At 42.8% G+C, this 23605-nt stretch overlaps 1 protein-coding gene and 1 long non-coding RNA gene across 3 annotated transcripts in view; one reads left to right on the forward strand and one right to left on the reverse strand.

Annotated features, from left to right (window-relative positions):
* HMCN1 (hemicentin 1) overlaps positions 1–23605 on the forward strand; it is a 348410-nt gene that overhangs the window by 306781 nt on the left and 18024 nt on the right. For both annotated transcript variants that reach the window (XM_019556684.1, XM_019556685.1), the window contains exons 90-100: positions 3045–3215; positions 4341–4511; positions 6096–6266; positions 10969–11139; positions 12415–12558; positions 13323–13460; positions 13744–13865; positions 16435–16672; positions 20550–20612; positions 22302–22421; positions 22695–22829. In XM_019556684.1, the coding sequence (XP_019412229.1) occupies positions 3045–3215; positions 4341–4511; positions 6096–6266; positions 10969–11139; positions 12415–12558; positions 13323–13460; positions 13744–13865; positions 16435–16672; positions 20550–20612; positions 22302–22421; positions 22695–22829 (1644 nt within the window). The remainder of the gene's footprint in view (positions 1–3044; positions 3216–4340; positions 4512–6095; positions 6267–10968; positions 11140–12414; positions 12559–13322; positions 13461–13743; positions 13866–16434; positions 16673–20549; positions 20613–22301; positions 22422–22694; positions 22830–23605) is intronic.
* LOC109324655 overlaps positions 1–23605 on the reverse strand; it is a 59899-nt gene that overhangs the window by 32386 nt on the left and 3908 nt on the right. The window lies entirely within an intron of this gene.

Genomic DNA, 23605 nt, shown 5'->3' on the forward strand with positions numbered 1-23605 from the left:
ATGATGTGGACATTGGAGTCAGGAGCGGACTGGCCAAGTTTGCTGATGACACCAAACTTTGGGGCAAAGCATCCACACCTGAAGACAGGAGGGAGATCCAGGCTGACTTGGACAAGCTCAGCAAATGGGTGGTCGAGAACCTGATGGTGTTTAACGCTGAAAAATGCAAGGTTCTCCACCTTGGGAGGAAAAATCTGCAGCATCCTTTATAGGCTCGGCAGTGCTACGTTGGCTAGCACTATGGAAGAAAGAGACTTGGGGGTCATCATTGACCACAAGATGAACATGAGCCTGCAATGCGATACTGCGGCTAGTAAAGCGACCAAAATGCTGGCTTGCATCCATAGATGCTTCTCAAGGAAATCCCGGGACGTCATTCTCCCCTTGTACTCGGCCTTGGTGAGGCCTCAGCTGGAGTACTGTGTCCAGTTTTGGGCTCCACAATTCAAAAAGGATTTGGAGAAGCTTGAGAGAGTCCAGAGGAGAGCCACGCGCATGATCAGAGGTCAGGAAAACAGAACTTACGATGATAGGCTGAGAGACATAGGACTCTTTAGCCTGGAAAAGCGCAGGCTCAGGGGTGACCTGATGGCCACCTATAAGTTTATCAGGGTTTGCCACCAGTATCTGGGGGAACATCTGTTCACCAGAGCACCCCAAGGGATGACAAGGTTGAACGGTTATAAACTACTGCAAGACCATTTCAGGCTGAACATAAGGAAGAATTTCTTTACTGTCTGAGCCCCCAAGAACTGGAATAGCCTGCCATTGGTGGTGGTTCAAGCACCTACACTGAACACCTTCAAGGGTAAATTGGATGCTTATCTTGCTGGGATCCTATGACCCCAGCTGACTTCCTGTCCTTTGGGTGAGGGGTTGAAATCAATGATCTTCCAAGGTCCCTTCCAGCCCCAATGTCTGTGAAATTTGTGAAATCTGTAAACAGAACTGGCTGGATCATCATACTTAAGAAGTAGTCATCAGTGACTCAACATCTAGTTGGGAGGAGGTGGGATTCCCCAGGGGTCTGCCCTGTGTCTGGTAAAGTTTAATGTGTTCATTAATGATTTGTACAGTGAGATGGAGTGCACACTTAGCACATTTGTGGATGACACCAAGTTGGGTGGAGTTGCAGACATTTTTCAGGGCAGGGCTGGATAGACTGGAAAAATGGTCTGCAGTTAATCAGGTGAGATTCAACAAGGACAAGCACAAAGTCCTTTATTGGAAACAGTAATTACATGCATGAATACAGAGTAGGGAATGGTTGGCTAAGCAGCAGTACTTCAAGGTACAGTAGACCATAAGCTTAATATGAACCAAAAATGCTTTTTTTTACAAAAGGCCAACAGTATACTGGGCTGTATAATACAAGTGTCACCTGCAAGTCAAAGAAAGTGATTCTTCCATTCTTTTCAGCACTGGTGAGGCCTCATTTGGAATATTGTATCCAATTTTGGGCCCCACACTTCAAGAAGAATGTGGGCAGATTGGAAAGAGTTCAGCTCAGAGCAACAGAAAAGAGCATTTAGGGTCCTGGGAAGCAAGACTTGTGAAGAAAAGCTGAATAAACTAGGGTTATTTAGTCCGGAGAAGAGAGAACTGAGGGAGGATTTGATAACAGTCTTCACATATCTGAAGGGCAATTACAGAGAAGGAGGAGGTATGCTTTTCTCTGTTCATAGGCAACAGGAGTAGGAGCAATCGCCTCAAACTGCATCAGAGGAAATTTAGGTTGGAGACTAGGACAACATTTTTTACTTTGAGAGCAGTCAAGAATTGAAAGAGACAACCTGAGAAAATGTGGAATCTCCATCCTTGGAAATTTTTAAGAGTAGGTTGGATAGACACTTGGCTTGGATGGTTTAGTCAGGAGTGATCCAGTCTGGAGCAAGAGGCTGGAGTAGATGACCTTGTGGTGTCCCTTCTAGCCCTACTTTCCATGATTTTATTAAATCAATTTTTGCTTGTTTGGTGAAGATGAAAACTTTAATCCCATTCTCCAAAGCCAGCTGAAATGGATAAGAAACATAAATGAACAGCGTAAATAGTGGAAACTAAATGTTAATATTCTTTAGTCTTCATTAATATGCAATATTATTAGCATTACAAGTAGCGCATATATTTTCCTTGACAGTGGCCATATTTACATGAGACACTAACTGCACAGTCATTTAGTACTTGTATAAACTATGCAGTACTACACTACTGTGCAGTAGTAAGGAGCTACTGAGCAGCCTCCAATTATTGCACAGTCATTTAGTACTTATTTATGCAACTACTTGCTTATACATGACTACTGTCTTGTGTAGACATGGCCAGTGTCCTTTTACTTGATAGATTCATAATTTTTTGTTAAGATTTCCTATCCGCAGCTGAAACACCATTTTTTCCCAGTCTCAGCATTGCTTGGTACATTTCGGCAAGATGCCATTTATTCACTTCCATTCATTCCCGGCATTTTTCCTTGTACAGATCCTTTAAATTCCCCATCCCCTTCTCCCCTGATTTCTGCACTGTGATGATGCTGCAGTTCCTACAGGATAAGACAATTTTCTGTAGGTCACTTGTGACCGCTGCTTGCTGCTGCGTATTTTTACTCACAGGGACTGCTTTGTAACTGGAAGAGCAAGAAGCCTTTAAACACCATTATGAGACAGTTTGATTCAGATGATTTATGAAGGGAAAACAGCAGGTCTGAACCAAGTCTTAGCAGGATCACGGTTGTTCCATGTTTGTGGTCAAATGAAGTAATGTATTAAGGAAACAAAAAGGGAAAGCATTAATATTTCTGTCTGGAAATTGCTAGTCTATTTAAACAGTTCAGTGAATGGATTTTTCAGGGTCTTATTTGGGAAATTTAATTTATGGGTAGAGTGTATTGAAGAAAAAACTAAGATAATTTTATTGTGACTCCTTTGTAGTGATTGGGATTTTCTTTTAATCTGGGCCATAGAGCTGAGTAACTCAGTGCTTCCATGTAAAGCCACTGTCTTGTTTAGTCTTGTTTAAACGTGGTTTTCTGTTTCTGCTGCCTTTTACAGTGGATGGTGAGTGGGATTCTTGGCTGCCGTGGGGACCTTGCAGTGAGACCTGTGGAAAAGGTACTCAAACCAGACTGCGCCTGTGCAATAACCCCCCTCCAGCATTTGGTGGTTCATATTGTGATGGACCTGATACACAGCTGCAGGTTTGCAACAAGAAACTTTGTCCAGGTACGAAGCCTAGTAATAAAATAAAACACTAACTTATCTTTTTATTTCCAAAATTCTGTGTAGTTTTACTTCATGTGACCATTGCTATTCCATCAGGGCTGGAAAATACTGTAATAACTCCTAAAAACAGACCTTAGTAGTTCAAGTGAAACTCAGGAACTATCAGAAATATCAACAATGATAACATTCAAAACCACCACTTCTCCCTAATGTTCTGATTCTCCACTGCCTTGGCAGCTAAGTTATACCCCTTGTATTTCTTCAGCTGAATTCCTTTGGTTGTTTTCACTGGGCACTAAGGGTGTTTTTACACGTGCTATGGGGATGGGGAGAGGGGCATTTTAATTAGAGTGGTTTCGAGAGCTGCTCTTATTAAAGTGCCTGCAGCAACTCATGTATTCAGCGTCCCATGTTTCTAAATGTTGTTGGGGGCACTTTAACTAAAGCTTATTTGGCAAGACTTGGAGGCTAATTAGCACACGCCAGCAGGCTTAATTGAGTCTGCTCCGGCACACTAATCACAGCACATCGGAGCAGCATCCTGGCATGTCTACAGGCACCCTAGGTTTTGATTTTCCTCATCTCTTCTTCCACATCTAAGTGGGACTTTCACTGTTGGAGAGGAGAGGTTAAATTTTCATAACACAATTACCTATGATATGCAAGAGGTCAGACTCAATGAATAGATGGTTCACCTTCTGGCTGACACCCCACAAATCTTGTATGTGTGTTAATTTAAGTCCCCTCTGGACCTTTCTAGTAGTGAAAAGAGAATTGAGGCTGTGCTAGATACACAGCTGACGATTCCCTCTGATTGACACAGTAATTCCACTGGTAAAATTATCCTCTGGAATCCATAATTTCAGTGATTACATCATATTCTGTTGGTTTGACTTTCCTACCGGTACATGAAATGTTGGGGATCAGTGAGGATGACCATTAGTTTATTTCTGACCATAGTTCCTATTTGACCAGCAGAGGATTTAAGTAAAATGCAGTGGGTTATATTCTGCTCTGGGTTAGATTCCTTGGAATCTCCTTTGTTTAACCGATGTAACATTGCTGGGTTTTTGATTATTGAAAATGTGAAAGTTTCATTGGGAAATGTCATTGATTTCTACCCAGTGGATGGGAAATGGGCCCTCTGGGCCAGCTGGACAGCCTGTACAGTATCCTGTGGAGGAGGCACCAGACAGAGAACAAGGGACTGCTCAGACCCAGCCCCGCAGTTTGGGGGGCACAAATGTGAAGGCAGTGATGTACAAATTGACTTCTGTAACAGCGACCCCTGCCCCAGTAAGTGTTTTGGGATGAAAACTTTGCGTTAGGTTATGCCTTACATCATGGGAATTTTGTGGTTGAAAGAGTAATCCCTCTTATCTTGAGCATTTGCAGTCTTTTAGCACAAGGAGTATAAATCTGATCACTACGAGCAGGTGCACTATACTCCTTCAGGGAGGATGGTCAGAAGTAAACCCTACGAGCAGGTGCACTATACTCCTTCAGGGAGGATGGTCAGAAGTAAACCCTACTCATACTCTCAGCAGTCAGCTTAATTGGGGGACTGTATGGAGGATTTTAGAAATAGGAATGCATTGTTAAACAACAGTAGCAGCAACTGTGAGTAAGCTCTTACAGTACAGTCAGGTGGTCTGTGGCTCCAGGAAGTCCAAACAGTGCTTTTAAGCCATAACCTTCCTGTCTGACACTAGTGTAAGTGTGATCTGCATTTATAGTACCCCATAATAAATCACTTGCTATAAATCACTTGATTTATATATCATATGCTCTATGCTTTCCTGTTTGTCGTAAAGGGCAGAACTTAAGAGATGATTAATATACTTTCTAAAATAATTCTTAATTGGGCTCTTAGGCTGCACCCAGACAAGCGCAGCCCTGCAGTATGTGGCACTGCAAACATGTTTGCAGTGCCACATACTGCACATTCAGATGTTCTACACGCTGCAAAGGAGCACTACCCATGTGTGTGCTGCTATGCTTTTTTTCTGTGAGGTTTTTTTTGACCCCTGGATATCCAGGGGTCAGAAAAACCTCACAGAAAAAAAAAAAGGTGGAGCAGTGCACGTAGGGGCAGCATGTGCTGCTCAAAAGCAGAGCCGAGCTGCCCAGAGTTATGCTGCGACTGCCAGCCAGGCTCCATGCTGCAGAATCGCTACTGCTGCAGCCCCAGGAGGCCCCCAGGACCGCAGGTATGGCTGATGGGGCCAGCACAGTACTGGCCCCAGCCTCCCCTGCCCCACGTGGAGTACTTGCTGTATGACAAAGTGTCTGTACCACAGGTATTCCCTGGGGACAAGTAGCAGTGGTGCAAGGTGTGCTGCTGTTACTTGTGCTTGGGGAACTAAATGTCCACTCTTGTGCAGATGCGGCCTTAGATGTCTAATATTTTTTAAAAAAATTTTTAAGCTGAGAGAATAGTAAAAAGGAAATCTGTGTGAAAAGATTTCTTCCCAGAAAAAAATTTCTTGGTCTTAGACAAATGTACATTTAAGCTTCTAAGAGGGAGGAGGAGTTGCTACGTAGTAACATATAGTACCTGTTATGCTATAACTGTTATATCTCCTTAACCTGATACAAGTGAGTAAAATCACCCTAATTTTGACCCTGAATGAAGCAGGATTAAAGATGAAGCAGTTTTGCTCCAGCAAATTGCTCTCAAAGGTACATTTGCTCTAACAGCTGTTACCTCTGTTAGTAGCTCTTGTTTGAATATTTTCTGATTCAATATCTGCTCCTATTGAATGGTCAAACAAAGGATACAGGCAGATGTAACTATAGGCTGACATAATGTAGCCCTTTTCTTCTGCATGGTTCATTGTTGCAGGCATAGCAAACTTTATTATGTATTTCTGTTTCCAGTCCATGGTAACTGGGGGCCATGGAGCAACTGGGGAACTTGCAGCCGAACATGCAATGGAGGCCAGATGAGGCGATATCGGACCTGTGATAATCCTCACCCTGTTAACGGTGGAAGAGCATGTGCAGGGGCTGATACACAGATACAGAGATGTAATACTGGAGTATGCCCTGGTGAGCTTATACAGTAACAGAAGATAATTAATAAACTTCCCTTAGAGTCCTTCAGAGACCAAGATGCATGTACCAGGGAAAAAGGAAAGTGAAACGTTTCTATAATTATGTACCATTTCATACAAATATCTAATCTACCCTCACTTCATTCTGATTTTTTTTAAACAGTGTATCATCCTAAAATTATTTCCTCATTAAGGAACTAGCAAGTGAAACTGTTGCTATCCCCAGAAGTTCTTCTTAATACTTTTTAGAAAGGGCATTGTTCACATTCAAAACTGACTGTAATTTTCTTAGTAGTGTCACTGAAGGGACCGAATCCCTAACCAAGGCATGGAGACATGGGTAATGTACTCAAGAAATAAACTCAATGTGTCTAATAAAATCAAGTTGCCTTGGAATGCTTAAATAGTTGGATAGCTATAACATGTGGTTTTTTGCTAAGAAGAAGAATGCCCTGCTTCTTGCCTTCTCTTGACATCACCTTTATACCCACGAAACCTCATTTATTTCCATTACAGAAGCAAGAGTCTTCATGCCTTGGTCAGAAATGGGGTCCTTTTTGTGACACTATCAAAAGAGAATTAGTTGGTTTTGAATGTGGACAGAACTGGGCGAGGACCAATTAGGGGACAGTGCTGCTGCAGAGTAAATTAGTTTACTTCAGACTAATAGGGGTGTCCCCAACAGGCCTTTGTGAGTTGCTTCTGGGAGCTCTGCTCTCCTGGTCATTGGCTACTCCCCTTCCGGACTTGCGTGTTACCGTGGTTGTTCGTCCTCCCGCGTTGCCAACCCCGCTCTTGTCTGCCATGACTTGTTGTTACACCAGTGGGGTGGGGCTAGTTCACAGGTCCCTCGGTGGCCCAGGTCTGGCCCGCTGGTTGCACAAGGGGCTCCACCACCCCTACACCCCAGCTTCATGCCACCTGTGGACTCCACTTCCCCGAGCCTGCTCAGTGATGGTTCCATAGGCTTTTAACACGGATCTCATCTTCGAGTTCCCCAAAATCCTTGGGATACTGTTGTCCTGATGTCGACCCCTTCACACCAATCTGACCGGTGCCTTAGCCACTACCATAATAGGTCCCACACCACAAACCCGTCACCCTGTGCACCCCGTGCTACACGCCTCCTCTAAGAGGTTCTAACATGCCAACTACCTTGCTGACTCTCCACCAGCTCCCTATTATCATGAACGGGAGTGGCACCTCTCGGCTGCTTTCTACTTGTACCCTCGTTCCCTTAATCAGCGTCTTCTATTCTCGGTGGCGATCCCGCCCCGATCTCCCTCCAGCCAGGTGGTGCTTCGGTCTCTCGCCCCTCTTCAGCGAAGCCCGCACCCACTGCCTCGGCACTTACTTCGGGGTCCTCTGAATCCTCCTGGGTTGTCTCAATCTTCCTTCGCTCACCCGATCCGTCACTTCGGGGTTGACCCGCCGGCGTCCCAGTCGTTGAGCTTCCACTCCGAGCCACTGCTCCCTCCAGCATGCTGACTCTTCTCTGTTTGTCCAGCGGGACTCGTGCCATGGCTGGCTCTGACAGGTGTCTGCTCTCCACGCTATCCACTGCCTCTGGAGCGGTGGCTGCTATTTTTAAATCCGCTGGCCAGCGTCTGATGTCACCATCAGCTACTGGCCAGAGCTTTACATAGAGGCGGCTAATGAGCCATGTGGATTCTCCCTCCGTCTCTCCTGTCCTGGGCTCCAGGTAAGTTTCCTTTGCTACCTCAGCCCCCGGGACATAACCCCCCCGCCAGCTGCTTTGTGGTGGTTCCTGGGGCCGTGCTTCGCCAGTATTTGTGCCCCATTGAGGACCTTGTCCACTTCGGCTGCTCATGCTGAGATTCGAGTCATCATCACATCTAGAGAGAAAATCTGCGGTTACATTATCCTTCCCTGGATGGTACGTGATATGAAATTTGAAGGGCTGCAGAGCCAACACCCATCGCATTATGCGGGCGTTATCCATCTTGGCCGTACTAAGCCATTTCAGTGGTGCATGGTCTGTGTTGAGTGTGAATTCTTGCCCCAGTAAGTAATATCGGAAGTGCTCCACCGCCCCTCGGATGGCTAGACACTCCTGCTTGATGGTCGCATACCTGGTTTCAGCAGGTAATAGTTTTTGGCTGGCGTAAGCCACAGGTTGGTCCACTCCGGCATCCCACTGCGTTAACACGGCCCCCAGTGCCTCTGATGAAGCGTCTGTAATGAAAAGGGTTTTTCGAAGTCAGGGGTGTGTATTAGCACGTTGTCACGCAGGGCCCCCTTTAAAGCTTGGAAGCTGCTTAACATATCCCTATTCCATTGAACCCCTTTTCGTCATGACCCCTTTAAGGCTTCCGAGAGAGGTGCTACTAGCTCGGAGAACCAGGGTACAAATCGGTGATAATAATTCACCAAGCCTAGGAAGGATCGCAACTGCTTGGTTGTTCGTGGGGCATGGAATGAACGAATGGCCCGGACCTTATCCTCTAATGGCCTTATGGTTACCTGACCTACCAGAAACCCTAAGTATTTGGTGTATTTGTGCGCAACCGTGCATTTCCACGGTGTCGCGGTTAAGCCAGCCTTCTGTAACTCGGATAGCACTACTCAGAGAGCCTGGAGATGCTGACCCCACAACGAGGTGAACATGACTATACTGTCTATGTACACAGCGGTGTACTCAGTGTGGGGCGCCAGAAGTAGATCCATCAACCGTTGAAATGTCGCCACGGCCCCATGCAATCCAAATGGCATTTTAACAAATTTGTATAGTCCCCGTGGTGTTCCGAATGTGGTCTTATGGCGGTCTTCGGGTCTCACTGGGATTTGCCAATATCCCTGGGCAAGATCCAGAGTGGATATATTGGTTGCATCCCGACCTGGTGTTGTCCTACATGTTCCCGGCCAATACACAACGCTGTCCCCAACGGGCCTTTGTGAGTCGCTTCTGGGAGCTCTGCTCTCCTGGTTGTTGGCTACTCCCCTTCTGGACTTGCATGTTACCGTGTTGTTCATCCTCCCTCATTGCCAACCCTGCTCTCGCCTGCCATGACTTGTTGTTACACCAGTGGGGTGGGGCTAGTTCATGGGTCCCTCGGTGGCCCGGGTCTGGTCTGCCGGTTGCACACAGGGCTCCGCCACCCCTACACCACAGCCTCACACCATCTGTGGACTCCACTTCCCCAAGCCCGCTCAATGATGGTTCCACAGGCTTTTAACATGGATCTCGTCTTCGAGTTCCCCAAAATCTTTGGGATGCTCTTGTCCTGATGTCGACCCCTTCACACCAACCTGACCGGTGCCTTAGCCACTACCACAGTAGGTCCCACACCACAAACCCGTCACCCTGTGCTACGTGCCTCCTCTAAGAAGTTCTAACATGCCAGCTACCTTGCTGACCCTCCATCAGCTCCCTATTATCATGAACGGGAGTGGCACCTCTCGGCTGCTTTCTAGTTGTACCCTCATTCCCTTAATCGGCGTCCTCTGTTCTCGGCGGTGATCCCGCCCCGATCTCCCTCCAGCCAGGTGGTGCTTCGGTCTCTCGCCCCTCTTCAGCGAAGCCCGCACCCACCGCCTCAGCACTTACTTCGGGGTCCTCTGAATCCTCCTGGGTTGTCTCAATCTTCCTTCGCTCACCCGATCCGTCACTTCGGGGTTGACCCGCCGGTGTCCCAGTCATTGAGCTTCCGCTCTGAGCCACTGCTCCCTCCGGCACACTGACTCTTCTCTGTTTGTCCAGCGGGGCCCACGCCATGGATGGCCCTGACAGCTGTCTGCTCTCCATGCTATCCGCCACCTCCGGAGCGGTGGCTGCCATTTTTAAATCTGCCAGTCGGCATCTGACATCACCATCAGCTGCTGGCTGCAGCTTTACATAGAGGCGGCTAATGAGCCGCGTGGATTCTCCCTCCGTCTCTCTTTCTCTCCTGTCCTGGGCTCCAGGTAAGTTTCCTTTGCTACCTCAGCCCCTGGGACAAGGGGCACATGCATAGACGTGCAACATTTACTTTTAATTAATCTACTTACTGCACAGTAAAGCACACATGCAGATGCACCCAAAAATATTAAGTTACTACCTACCTGAGCCAAGTCTGAACATGTGATTTATCCACCTCTATCATATTATGAGTCTGATGTTATCATAGGGATGAAAAAATGGCTCCAGTGTCCAGCCCAGGTAGGATGCTGGGGGATGTGGACTTCTTTTGGGTGGAGAATGTTGGGAGCATCCAAGAAAGAGGAAATTTTCTGGATCCCCACCTTGGTATGACTGCCAGGAGAATCTCCCAAGTCCCACCTGTGCCTGTCATTTGAACTGTTGTCCCATGTGTATTCCATGTTTAGTCCCAGAATAATATGGGATAGAATCTCTTCCATATTGTATGAATAACCTATATGGCCTGCCAAAAAGAGATACTTTTTCAGTGCTATGCGCAGGGACTTAGACATCTTCCTGTTAAATCCCTATCCACTGTGTTGTAAAAATTTTTGAATGGTTCTCTCCACAGTAAAGGTAATGTATGAGCACAAACAGTTTCAAAGATAATTGTATTTTTTACAAATTGTTCCATTCTGTATGAACTACCACTGAAAATATTAGGCCAAGCTTGTAGTTATTGAAATCTGTCACAGGGATAATATAGTTGAAGTGTAATTCGCTGCCCAATCTGGAATACCTCTTATGAAAACTCTTTTGTTTACACCCTTGTCTGTAGTGGATGGGAACTGGGGACCGTGGCAAGCTTGGAGTGGATGCTCTGCTCCTTGTAGAGGAGGGGAGCAGACCCGAACACGCCTGTGTAATAATCCAACACCCTCAAACAGTGGACGTCCTTGCCCTGGTGACTCTTCCCAGGTATCCAGATGTAACATCCAGGCATGTCCAGGTAATTTAGTTCAGCAACTGTATGCCAAATGCAAAGTAACTAAAGACTATTCTTAATTTAATATTAGTTGTAAATATTTCAGTAATATATAAACATGCCAGTTAGCATAGCCTTTCCCCAGACATTCACACAGAATTGAGAAACCATCATTTCTCAAGCTGTAGTTAGTAGACTACTTCCAGAGATCTGTGGAGCTGCTGCTGTTGTACTGAACCATTTGACAGATTTGAAGAGGGTTCTGGAGATGTTTTTTTCCCCTGTTAAACTCAAAATCATCTTTATTTAAAAAGTTTCTTCGCACTAGTGCATAGAGAAGGAAAAATACTAGCAAGCCCCAAAAAAATGATTAAAACAATCATTCATGTAACATGAAGGCTGAATAGTGACAGGGAACAAGATACAAAACTGAAAGCTCTTGAACTAAGTTACTGGTTTATAAATAGAAGCAAGCAATATGTTTTGCAAAAATGAAGAGTAATTAGCAAATGATTTGAGAATAACAAATGGAGGTACATTTTAAAGCTTAATTTAACAAGCTCCTCTGCCTAGTTCAGGAAATAGTTATGATGCTGAAAAGTTTTAGACCCAGTATTAGAGCTGTATTACATTTTTAGGGATGAACTCTAAATGATATGGGAAAATCACTTGGGTATCCTCAAGGCTGGGTGTTACGGAAGTGGAAACTTTAGTTAGATTAACAGAATTTGAAAGGAAGTTCAAAAACATCTTTTTAGGAGTACATGCTGTTTTTTCAGGTTTTCTTTTTTTCTTTTTTTTTTGAAGACAGGATAGCTATTTGTGAAAAGCTTGCTTGACTTTTGTAAGATGAACACATGATAGTGTTCTGGCAAGTTACCTGTTTTGTTTTACACTCTGCTTGCATGAATTTGCTTTGCAGTGCATTTGAGTAAATTACATTTCCTCTCTGGGTATAACGTGTTATAGAGCCCTAAGGTCTGTTATTCAACAGTTCTTGCTTTTTACTTAGAGGTAGCTGCATTTCAGTGGTGCAAGAAGTGATCCCTGTGTCACAGTTTACATAACAGCTCTTGTTTATAAAGTATTCTGTTATTCTTGGAGAAACGATGTACTGTATAAATTTGAGATTATTACTATTACAACATGTGTTACAATATTTTTTTCGGTATGTCAGCCTGAACACGAAGAACTTTGTGACCTCGTAGAGGGCTGAGTATCATTCTTGACTATTTTAACTTCATGGTAGCACTGAATGGGGTTTTCACAAATGCATGTTCTTTCTGCCTTCCCCAACAGGTGGGCCTTCCCGTGCCAGAGGGAGTGTTATTGGAAATATTAATGATGTTGAATTTGGAATTGCTTTCCTGAATGCCACAGTAACAGATAGCACTGACAGTAGAATGATACAAGCAAAAATTACAAATGTCCCGCGGAGTCTTGGTAAGTTATGTTGCTTCTTTCATTTATATGCAAGTCAGTTTGCATGAATTTTCCTTGGGTTGATTTCTTTTCACACTTTCACTTAATAAAGACATCATTGCAGCACTGAAGGAATTGACCTAAACTCTTTTTAGGAGGGAACCCATAAAGGGGGAGCTTTTATAATTTTTCTAATGTGTTAATGTTCTTAAGATGAATCCTCCCCCTATACAAAGTCAGAGCAGACATAGTATCAGAAGATACCAATACAAGCTACTATAGTGCAGCTATTAGGTCTGCATGATTCAGTAGTAAAACAAGTATAGCAAAATTGCCCCAGCTTTAACTCTGCTTCATTCTGGATCAAAATTGGCATGATATAGCTAACTTGTGTCACTACAGGATCGCTAAGGTATAGCAGCTGCCACATAATGGCAGCAACAGCTTACCCTCCTCTATTAAAGTAGCTAAAAAGTATGTCTGTCCATACTCAGAGACAAACTTCTTCACACTTTTCCTAAGAAGACTATATTCATTTGGACATAACTGATCACCACATTTCAAAGATTAGCAACTGTTGCAAGTTGAACATGCAACACCTAACATGGGATCTCTGATACTCATCCTAAAATATGCTAGTCTGTTTCTATAAGGATGCACACTACTCTGGGTTACGTGGGATTCACATTAGAATTAGCTGTCAGGAGAAAGTAGGAGTATCCAAAGGTCATGTGATGCTTGAGTTTTGTTTTGCTTTTCTAAAAGTATATTACATTTCTTTTAAGGCCCAGCAATGAAGAAGCTAGTTTCCATTCTAAATCCTATTTATTGGACATCTGCAAAGGAAATTGGAGAAGCAGTGAATGGGTTTACTCTCACCAACGCAATCTTCAAGAGAGAGACTCAAGTGGAGTTTGCAACTGGTTGGTTAACTTTGAGAGATACACTCTAATTTATACAGTGTGACAAGCATAACAATGACTGCATGGCTCAAATATAATTATTTACAGTAGCTAAATTTACAACATGTTCCAAATAACTGGTAGAATAAGGGGCTTTATATCAGTTTTCCATCTTTAATATAAATAATGCAAGCAGTATAAAGTTAGCATAATGAATAAGATTCAACTAGGAGCCAATTCAGTTACTGTGCAGTTTATGTATATCGCTTATCATGATAGATCAGTGTGTGTTTGAAATTCACAGGAGAGATTTTGCGAATGACTCATACTGCCCGTGGTTTGGACTCAGATGGAGCTTTATTGCTGGATGTTGTAGTGAGTGGCTATGTTCTGCAGCTCCAGTCATCAGCTGATGTTAATGTGAAGGTAAAACTGCACACAGAAATGACATCACTGCAATCCTACTTCAGTTTTTATGCACTCCTTTTTTATCTATTTTAATATATTTAGTCATATATAGCACATAAGCTATGTTACAATATTTTTAACTCTTCTGGTTCAGTTAGATGCATGAAAGTAAGAACTTGTGTGCCACATTCAGACCATGATGTCCTCCAAGCTGGAGAAGGGTCTACTGATGTTGGCTAGATAGTCTATTTTGATAGGTTTTCAGGACAAGCTGGTACATCTATACATGTTAATGGGAAGCAATAAACTCCAGAGCAGTATGAGCCAAGATAAACTACCCCCAGGTGCAGCATCTACATGCTTGGGACAGCAGCAATTTGAGTCAGGGCAGAGCAGTTTATGCCAGGGCCTGGGCCTGGGCCTGTGGAGTGGGCAGTCCCAGCCTCTGGGTGGCAGAGTCAAACAGCAGAGGGGCTGGCTGGGGCACAAGAGTGTCGAAAATCTGGAGCCATGTAGCTAGGCAGCAGGCAGGAAACTGGCCCTCTGCTGCCTAGGCTCACTGGGTTCAATTTATGCTGCAGTGAGTCTCTACACATGCATTTAATAGCAGTTAATAGCCCTGCTGTAAGATAGCATTATCTTTGACAGTACTACCTTATAGAAACTTTAACTAGTTTACTGTAGCCTAATAGCATTGTATGTATAGATAGTGACACTTTAGTCTGCAGCTAATTAGTCTACTCTACAGTTAAGCACACATGTAGATGCAGCCACTGAGTACAACATAATGAGTAAACACATCATGCAATCCCTTTAACAAATTTATCTTAAAACAAATTAGGTTTCTAGACTTAGATCTAAGGGCTTTGTCACACATTCAGTTGCAACAGTTGCAAATCATTAGAACATGATGATGTATTGAAGTTAGTACTTGATAGGGTGATACCAGTTCTCTATTTCATGCCATCATGTCAAAGTTTTAGTAGTATATAATCTACAACTTGTTAGTTTCAGGTATTTAGAGGACTGGCAGAGACATTCCCCATACTCATATTGTCTTCAGAAGTGTCTGTGGTGAACACAGTAAACAATCTAGTGACAGAGCTTGCCTGAATTTCCCTATAGAATCCACATATTGAAAGAATTAGGACTTTCTTATAAACTTGTTCAGAAATGAACAGGTATAGGCTGCTCAGATTTGTGATCTGTAGAGAGGTTATAATCTTATCTTGTCTTGTAGTTTCAGCCTGTTGAAAGACATGATCTACTGAGTCACTAACTGTTGGTTCCAGTTGGTAACCTCTCTATTGCTAGTGATGGAGCATTTCTGTTGTTGGGCCCACCCCTCCAAAGGACTGATAGCCAAAACAGATTACATGTTGAAGTTTTGTCCCTTTCCACAGTACAATATAAATCTTAAATATTTGAATAAGCCTTGAAGCTTTTTGACTTAGTATAATAATTGGGAACACGTGTTTCATTATGAAAAAAAGTTTCATAATTAGTTTTACTTTGTTCTTTTTTTAAGATGGTTTCTATAAATGTAATACCTGATTAGTGTTTGAGGTCATGAAATTCTGTATAGATATATGGATACAGTAAAAGGCCTGTTATCCAGCACGAGTGGAGGATGAGGGGTGCTGGATAACAGGCCTTTTACTGTATCCGGATATCTAAAAATTCTGGTTACCTGAGGCTGGCTGTTTTTGGCCGGATGCAGGGCATGGGGAGTGGGGAGAAGGGTGCTGTTCTGCAAGGTGCAGATGCTGGAGCTGTAGGGAGAGGCACAGGGGAGCTGCTACCAAAGGCCCTGCCTGCGCTGCCCTGCTTCCTTGTGGGAATTGTGGTGGGGGGCCTTTCTCTTGTGCTTTGACAGGAGCTCTTATGCTTCCGGCCCCCTCTGCTGACTTACTGCATACTACCACTTACTGCACACTGCTGCTGGAGCTGCCGCTAGAGCTCCAGCATCTGCACCTTGCAGAATAGCATCCACCGCATCTTCTTGGTAGTGCCCAGTAGCAGTGTAAGGCCCCATGGGCTTGGCTCTGGCCTGCTCAGTTACATAGCATTAAGGTGCCTCAAGGCGTCTACATGTGGGTTAAGGCGTCTTAACTAATTGCACCTAAATTTGATACCTGCTTTGTGCCTAAAATCACCATTTTTAAGGCAGATTAAGAGCACCCATGTGTAGATCTATGTTTTTAATGCATCTTAAAAATGGCTAATGCACCTTAAATCACCATGTGTAGATGCTCCCAGTGGGGTTAGAAATAGTTCTGTAACCACATATTTTAAAACGTCAGAATGATCCACTACCAGCAGATAAAGATGGCTCAATTACCACAGTTATTTTCATTACTAACTAAAGGAAAATACAATGAATACCATTAATATTCAACAGTTACCATAGTAACTGGAGCCCAAAAGTCATGTGATGCTTGATGTACAGTTTGTTCGGATGTAAAAAAAAAAAAAATGCCCTAGATGTTTTCTGCTATTTAAAATGATAAACCGTTTTGCAGTGGATTAAGCAAGCTACAGTATTCATCCACTGTTGCTTGGATCTTGATTGTGGTGTTCATTTCAGGATTACACAGAGGACTATATTCAGACAGGCCCTGGGCAATTGTATGCCTACTCTACACGGCTCTTCACCATAGATGGAGTTAGTGTGCCATATATGTGGAACCACACCATTACCTATGATCATACCCGAGGAAAAATGCCTTTCCTGGTGGAAACACTCCATGCATCCTCTATTATAACAGAGTACAACCCATTAGAAGAAACTCTGGATTTTAAAATTCATGCTTCCATTACAAAAGGTATTGTTTGACTTTTTCACAATTAAAAAAAAGAGAGAGAGAAAAACCTACCCAATTTTAGATAGGTGTAACTTAAAAAAAAGTATATTCTTTTTTCTCAGTGTTCTTCATTAATAGCATCCTCAAGGGTACTTGTACACATGACAAAAATTGGTCATTTTTGCAGCTTAATTGCATCATTCTGTACATGTACGGCGTTCTTTTATCATTTAAATAGATTTTCTATGTTGCAAACTAAACCACATTGCACATAGTTTAGTTTGTAACTCAGCTATTTTTAACATTGCAGCTTTTGACAGTTTTCCCACCCCCACCAGCGTGGGAGAAGGCAGAAGTGGTGAGGGGCCTGCCAGAAGCTGTTCCCCATGCAGGTTCAGGGAAAAGTTGGCTCTAATGTGTGCTGCCTGTGAGCTAGGGCAGCACCTGCCTGGTGCTATGATGTCCCCCTGATGGGGGACATCATAGAGGGAAGAACCAGGCCCCTCTGCAGCTCAGAGACTGCATGGCCCAGTGCCACCTTACGCAGGCAAGCTGGACATAGAAAGAAAAAAAAAAGTGGCAAGGGGCCTGATTCTTTTTTTCTTCCTGCAGAGCCTGCCTGCCTCTCCCTCCATGGCAGTACCACCCCCTGGATGGCAGCCCTGGGGGGCACCAGCACCACAAAGGGAAGGACTGGGCCCCTCCCCAGCTCAGGGGCCGCTTGGCTCACTGGCAGCTCATAAAAAAAAAAAAAAAGTATCGGGCCCCTCACTGTAACAGTGATGGAAGCACCTAAATTGAAATGGTAGTTTTTAATTATCACAGTGAAAAACCCACCATTTCAATTTAGGGGACTAAACCCACATCACATACAAGTGGCCCAAGAAGTTGGTTATAACTTGGGAGAGAAGGATGCAGAAACATTGTGAAAAGTAAGATTTTTTGGGTGCACATTAGTTACAGGTGCAGAAATAGAGCCACACTTGCCCTATTTCCCCCAGTTCACTTTTGCTGGGATTATTTATAGCTGAAGTAGATGATCTAGAGTACAGATGCCACAGGTGGCATGGGCAGACCCAGTGTGTGGCAGATTGGGGAAGGGGACACATTGACAGGTACAGCGATATGGTAGAAAGCTGAGCAGCAGATCAGGTAGGGATAAGGGATCAGAGTGGCACGTGCAGAAGGTGCTGGGCTGTTTTGTGGCTTTCCTGCCAAATAGTTATATATAGTATCCCAGACTTTGGAGAAGTGTCACATGTCATGTTTAAAACTTTCTTTTTTCTTCCTTCAAATATGGAATTTCTCCTGTAGTTTTACTGTGGTCTTTGGTGGGAGAGGGGGTGTTTAGTATTGCACAGTTAGATATTAGATTACACAGTTAGAAATTTCCCTCTAATACTAAGAACTATAGAGTTGGAATAGTTATACTAAAGGAGATTGGTTGTGCAGATGGAAGTGTGAAAAATAACACCAGTAAAGTGGCTTAAAGGAGTATGCTAACACCCACAGGAAGGCCTTCAGTAAAATGTACCTAAGAGGAAAGATGGCTGCAAAAAAGAGTATCTGAGTTTGCTTCACTCATTTCATGCTTGTAGGGTCTAAATCATTCTTTTAGGTTTTTTCTTTAATTATTTGACATGAACAAAGAACACGATGATGTGATGCGTAGATTGTACTGGCATACATCTGGGATGACAGCACTTTGAAACCTAGCTTCTCAACAGTTGTAAATAAGTCCTCTTTTGCATTGTAAATCTAAGCATTATCACTCAAAAATAAACTGATGGATCATGATATATCAGACCTTTAGCCTGTTGTTGACAGTAGTGCCAGTGTTGACTACTGTTTAATTTTGGTCACCAGCCAACAAAATTTGAGGAGAAGAAAGGACATTTTTCTGTCAAGTTGTTTTAATGGCAGTTGTTTGAAAACCTTTTGGAGTCTCAGCTTATTTAGAAATTTTGGTGAGGGTAATTTAGTGGGCAAAGTACAGGCAAGGTGGGCTTGGGGATAAGCATTTGATAAACATGCATAAAAAGTACAGGAGAGAGAAACAGAGAGAGAGGTCTGCTTCACCATTGCTTGTATAAATCACTTATATCTGTGTCAAGTAGGTGTAAAATAGCTCCCAATGTATTCTGATATAAGTGACCACAGAAAGCTCAAGGTATAAATGAAAGGTATCCAGAGGGTGTGAGGAGTAATGGGTTGTTGCTATGTAAACTTTAAGGATCTTCTTAAAGATTAAATTCACCAGTGTAGATGGCCAGACCAAGGCCTGTCTACCTTTTTGAGTTCCATGTATACATACGTGAGTTTATTCTAAAAAGGAACTTTGTAAAAATGTCATTGCTGGAATGAAAGAATGGTAGGGGCAATCCATTTTCACTGTGCCATTAATTTTCAGCCCACAGTGGTTTTGTTTGCAAAGTTCAATGATTTTTCTAACAGGAGGCCCTAAACTCACCATGTAATTTGAAAGCCAAACTAGATTCTTCTCATCTCACAGACCAGCACCATTAATGAAATGTTTATAGCTAAAACTATCTGTAAACCCATTGTTCTCAAGTTACCTTCACTGAACAGCTTCTTATAGAAGAACACCGAGATGCAAGGAATACAATGGTGTCTCATTGCTGTCTTTATAGAATTACTTTTCAGGGTTAAACTGATTTTTTTTCAAATGCAAGTTTTATGTTGACCCTTCTGCACTAGCTGACCCTTCAGAACATAAATGTGAGGTGTTGCCTTTCTGTAGTGAATGCCCATAGTTTTTGACATCTAATTTTGTTCCCTCCACCCCATTCCTATTAGAGTAAAGCTGAGGATGCTTACAGACATGCAGGGCCTTGTTTTGACTCATGGCTCTTTACATAAAGCACCATGAATTATAACCCCCTGACCCAACAGATGTTCACCTGTTGGATGGGGGGTGGGTAGAGGCCCAGACATGGGCAACAGGTGGAGGTGCTTCAGCAGCCTTTAAGGTGGCTGCCAGACTGCCCCTCTCCCCAGCCCCCCACTCCCCTCACCCCAGCTCTGGCGCAGTCAGTGTGGGAGGGAGTGGGAGAGGGAGCAGCAGTACAGAGCTGCCAGCTGCTTTTGAATGACCAAAGCTGGGGGGAGGCAGGGCTGGGTAGAATAGAGCCTCCTTGCCTCATGGGCCTGGCCCAACTCTCCCCAGTACTCCAGCTGGGGTAGCTGGGGGGGCCTGTAAGGTGAGGGGGCTTTCTCCCCTCCTCCCCCTCACCCCCAGCCCTGGTGATTCAAAAGCTGCCAGCAGCTCTGTACTGCCATTCTCCCACCCTCTTCCTTTCCCACTGACAGTCCTACTCCCATGCAAAAAATTAACCCAGGAGGGAACACAAATTCCCTAAGATGCTCTTCTTTAGAGCTTTTTCATCTAATACTTCATTTGACCAGTTAAATTTTTGCATGATCAGTCATTTTAAAAGTGCTCTGCAGCCATGCACATGTTAAGTCATGACTACAAAGCACATTCAGGGCCTGATTCTGCAAAAAATGTCACTTGTATAAGCACCCTGAGTGACCTAAATGTTAATAACGGAGGCATCATATAGGGAGATCCTTGGCACTCCAGCTTAGATACTTCCTGCAGTCATTCTGGAAAATATTTTAGTTTGATTTGACTGTTTTCTTTGCATAAATACACAAAACCAAAATAACTTACTTCCCATAGCAAGGAGAGTGATATTATATTTATTATGATATTTATATGGTTATATTTAATTTCTAAACATAGACATTTCTTTGGACAAAAATTATTGGGTTTAATTAATTGCTGGAATGGAACTTTTTAATTTTAACCTGTTTTCTAAATATGAGTTAGTTGCATTTTTATGCATAAGTAAAGTTTGGCTTCTTTTACACATAGGAGACCGCAGCAATCAATGTCCTGGTGGGTTTAGTCTGGATTCTAGTGGGCCCTACTGTTCAGGTAAGAACATGAAAAATAATTTACATATACATGTAATCAAATATATTTTACGTGTATTGCCTCGCTACCAAGTTTTATGAAACATGGCAATAAAAATTATTCTTTAAAATTAAATTTAGTGCTCACAGAAGGAAGCAGAATAAGAGCTCTTGAGGAATTAATTACAGTATTTATTTACAGATAACCTATAGCATTTACAGTAGCAATATAATCTCCCTGTTTACCACTTTATTAAAATCTCAGAATTGATCTAGTGAAAGATAAGTGTAGGTATATCTGTTCACTGGTTGGCCTATCTGCTAAAATAATGACCTGTGTGTAAAAACTGTGTGTGGCTTGACTGTAGGAAAGAATCAAAGGTTAGTGATTTAAAACAATCCCTGAAAGAAAATCACTTCGAAGACTAGAAACCCACTTGAAGCTCAGTACTTGTAGTAAAAAAAAAAAGTATTTAACAGTTTACTAGTTGATTGAGTAGTGTTTGCATGATGGATAATAATGGATAACAAATTTATGTAAGTACATTCATTGACAGAACTAGTGGTTATTTGGCATTTATTTTGGAACGTCTTTTAAAGGATAAGCCACATGAAAAATTAGGGTTTATGAAACCCTAAAAGCTTCTCTGACTTGACTTGAATTTTAAATATTGAATTCTCACCCTCCCCCACAACAAAACAATTCATAAATCCACTGGAAAGAATAAAGAGAAAATTATTTTTTCACATACTACATGCCTCTCAGATAAGACACACACTTTGTTTTGGACAGAATTAAGGGGGAAAAAAGATTTTTCTGGATTCATGGCTGAATATGGGTCACATGGAACAGGAAACATCTGCTCTTCAGTATCACTTATTTTCTTTGTGCATCTTCACAGCTAAAAATTTACTGTTGTCATAGCTGCTGTTGAACTGGCAGCAGCTTTTGGCTGATTTGGCTCACTGGGCTGATTTTACCAGTTTGACAGTGGCTTGGGATTATACCAGTTTGGTAGTGGCTTGGGATTAAAGGTTTAACTGGCATGTAGACTCCACTTCTCCTGCATGGGGCAGGCACCCAGCATGGAGCCAGCCCCTAAGCAGTCATTCCAACAATCCCATGCCTCCCCATTCCATCATGGAGTTTCCTTGCTTAAAATATGTACTCCAATTTGGGGTGTCTATTTTTTTATGAAAAAACTGTGTGCAGTAAATGAAGTAATAAGAGTTTTAAAGCAGAAAGATGGAACACTTATAATAATATGATCTGTCCAAGTCTACATGTGACAATTATAGGTTTGATATTACTTGTTCTTAAAACTAGAACCTTAACTTGAACAAAAGATCTACCCTATACATGTTTCTCATTTCTGTAGATTCAAATAAAAATCTGCACTAACAAAATACAAAAAGTGAGTTTGAAAATATGCCTAATTTGAACTCAAAACATAGTCTCAAGCTGGTATTTTCACCTACGCAAACCAATTCAAACCTTGTTAATTGATTTATGAAACGCAGCAGTTTCATTCTCTGTGGCCTGACTCCAGTTTTGTTTTAGTACACCACTACTGGATATAACAAAGCTTCACTAATACATAAGAGGCATAACAGTGTAGAATCAAGTTGGCCAGGAACCATCTTTCCCTATATCTCCTATTTATTTCTCTCTAAAGTCACTAAATCATTTCCTGGATTTCTCCTTTTTTAGATGAAGATGAATGTGCAGTGCAAAATCCTTGTTCTCATGTTTGTCATAATGCCATAGGAACTTATTATTGCTCCTGCCCCAAAGGCCTCACTATATCTGCAGATGGAAGGACATGTCACGGTAAGCTAGACTTCTAACGGTATGTACAGACTGGACACATGATTTTGACCAGACTTAAGAAGTTAGTTAGAAGCCTAAATAATTTTGTTTGTATTCACCTCCTTGCCACTGACACAGAATATAAATCTACAGGTGACAAATGTGTGTTATACCAGAATGTTTTATTTCCTAAAATGTTAAATATTTTAATTTATAGTTTTTACTTGTGATGGATATTTTAAACCTCTTTTACATTTACAGATATTGATGCTTGTTATTCGCTTTTTATTGTAGACATTGATGAGTGCGCATTAGGTGGACACTCCTGTCATGCAGGTCAAGACTGTGAGAATATCATTGGTTCATATCGTTGTGTGGTTAGGTGTGGAATTGGCTTTAAAAGAACATCTGATGGACTAAGCTGCCAAGGTGTGAAGAGGTCTTTATTTATTAACCTCAAGCTATACTTCTTTCCTTTAAACCATGTTTGTAAATATCTCTCCCAAGACATGTTTGGTTCTCTATAGATAAAAGTCCTACAGTCCTCTTGTATCAAACTATTCTGAGGTTTTTCTGGGCCATTCTGATAAGGTGCCTTCAATGCATTTCTGCTCTCTAGACTCTCAGAAAGGAAAAAACCTGCACTGAAATAAAGTAAAATTATTATTCCTTAATCTTATGTCTATTTTCCATTGTTATGGAATGAGGAAAATATATTTTCTTGTTCTGGTTTTACAAATTTTCACTGTATGCCTGCAATTTTCTCTACATGACACCATATTTGCGTGCCTGACTACCTATAGGTAGGAATCTACCTAAATTGTGCTAAGGAGTAAGGAAGAATTGCAGGCCACTCGCAGTGTGGGGCACCATTTTTGAGGTCTTTTCACTGCAGCCCTCTCACTGCTGATTGGCCAAGGGGCCTCAGCAGCCCCATTCCTTGCTGCTGATTGGCCAAGAGGGCTCTATCCCTTGCCACTAATTGGCAGAGAGGGACAGGGGCACTCAATGGGCAGCCCTCTCAGTGAGGGGTGGCAGGTGCAGCCACTATTTTTGCTGTTCCTCCTTATGCCCGTGGCTTCCCTCCTCTCCCTTCCCCCCGGTGGGCTGCAGGGCTGGGCTTAAGTGGCCCTGAGGGACTACAGGCTCCAACTGTGGAGCCAGAATTTTATTTTTAGTAGTTATTTTTCCTGGTGATTCCATAC

The sequence above is a fragment of the Crocodylus porosus genome, unplaced genomic scaffold (assembly GCF_001723895.1).
Source record: "Crocodylus porosus isolate Cpor-Errol unplaced genomic scaffold, CroPor_comp1, whole genome shotgun sequence".
NCBI classification, from domain to species: domain Eukaryota; kingdom Metazoa; phylum Chordata; order Crocodylia; family Crocodylidae; genus Crocodylus; species Crocodylus porosus.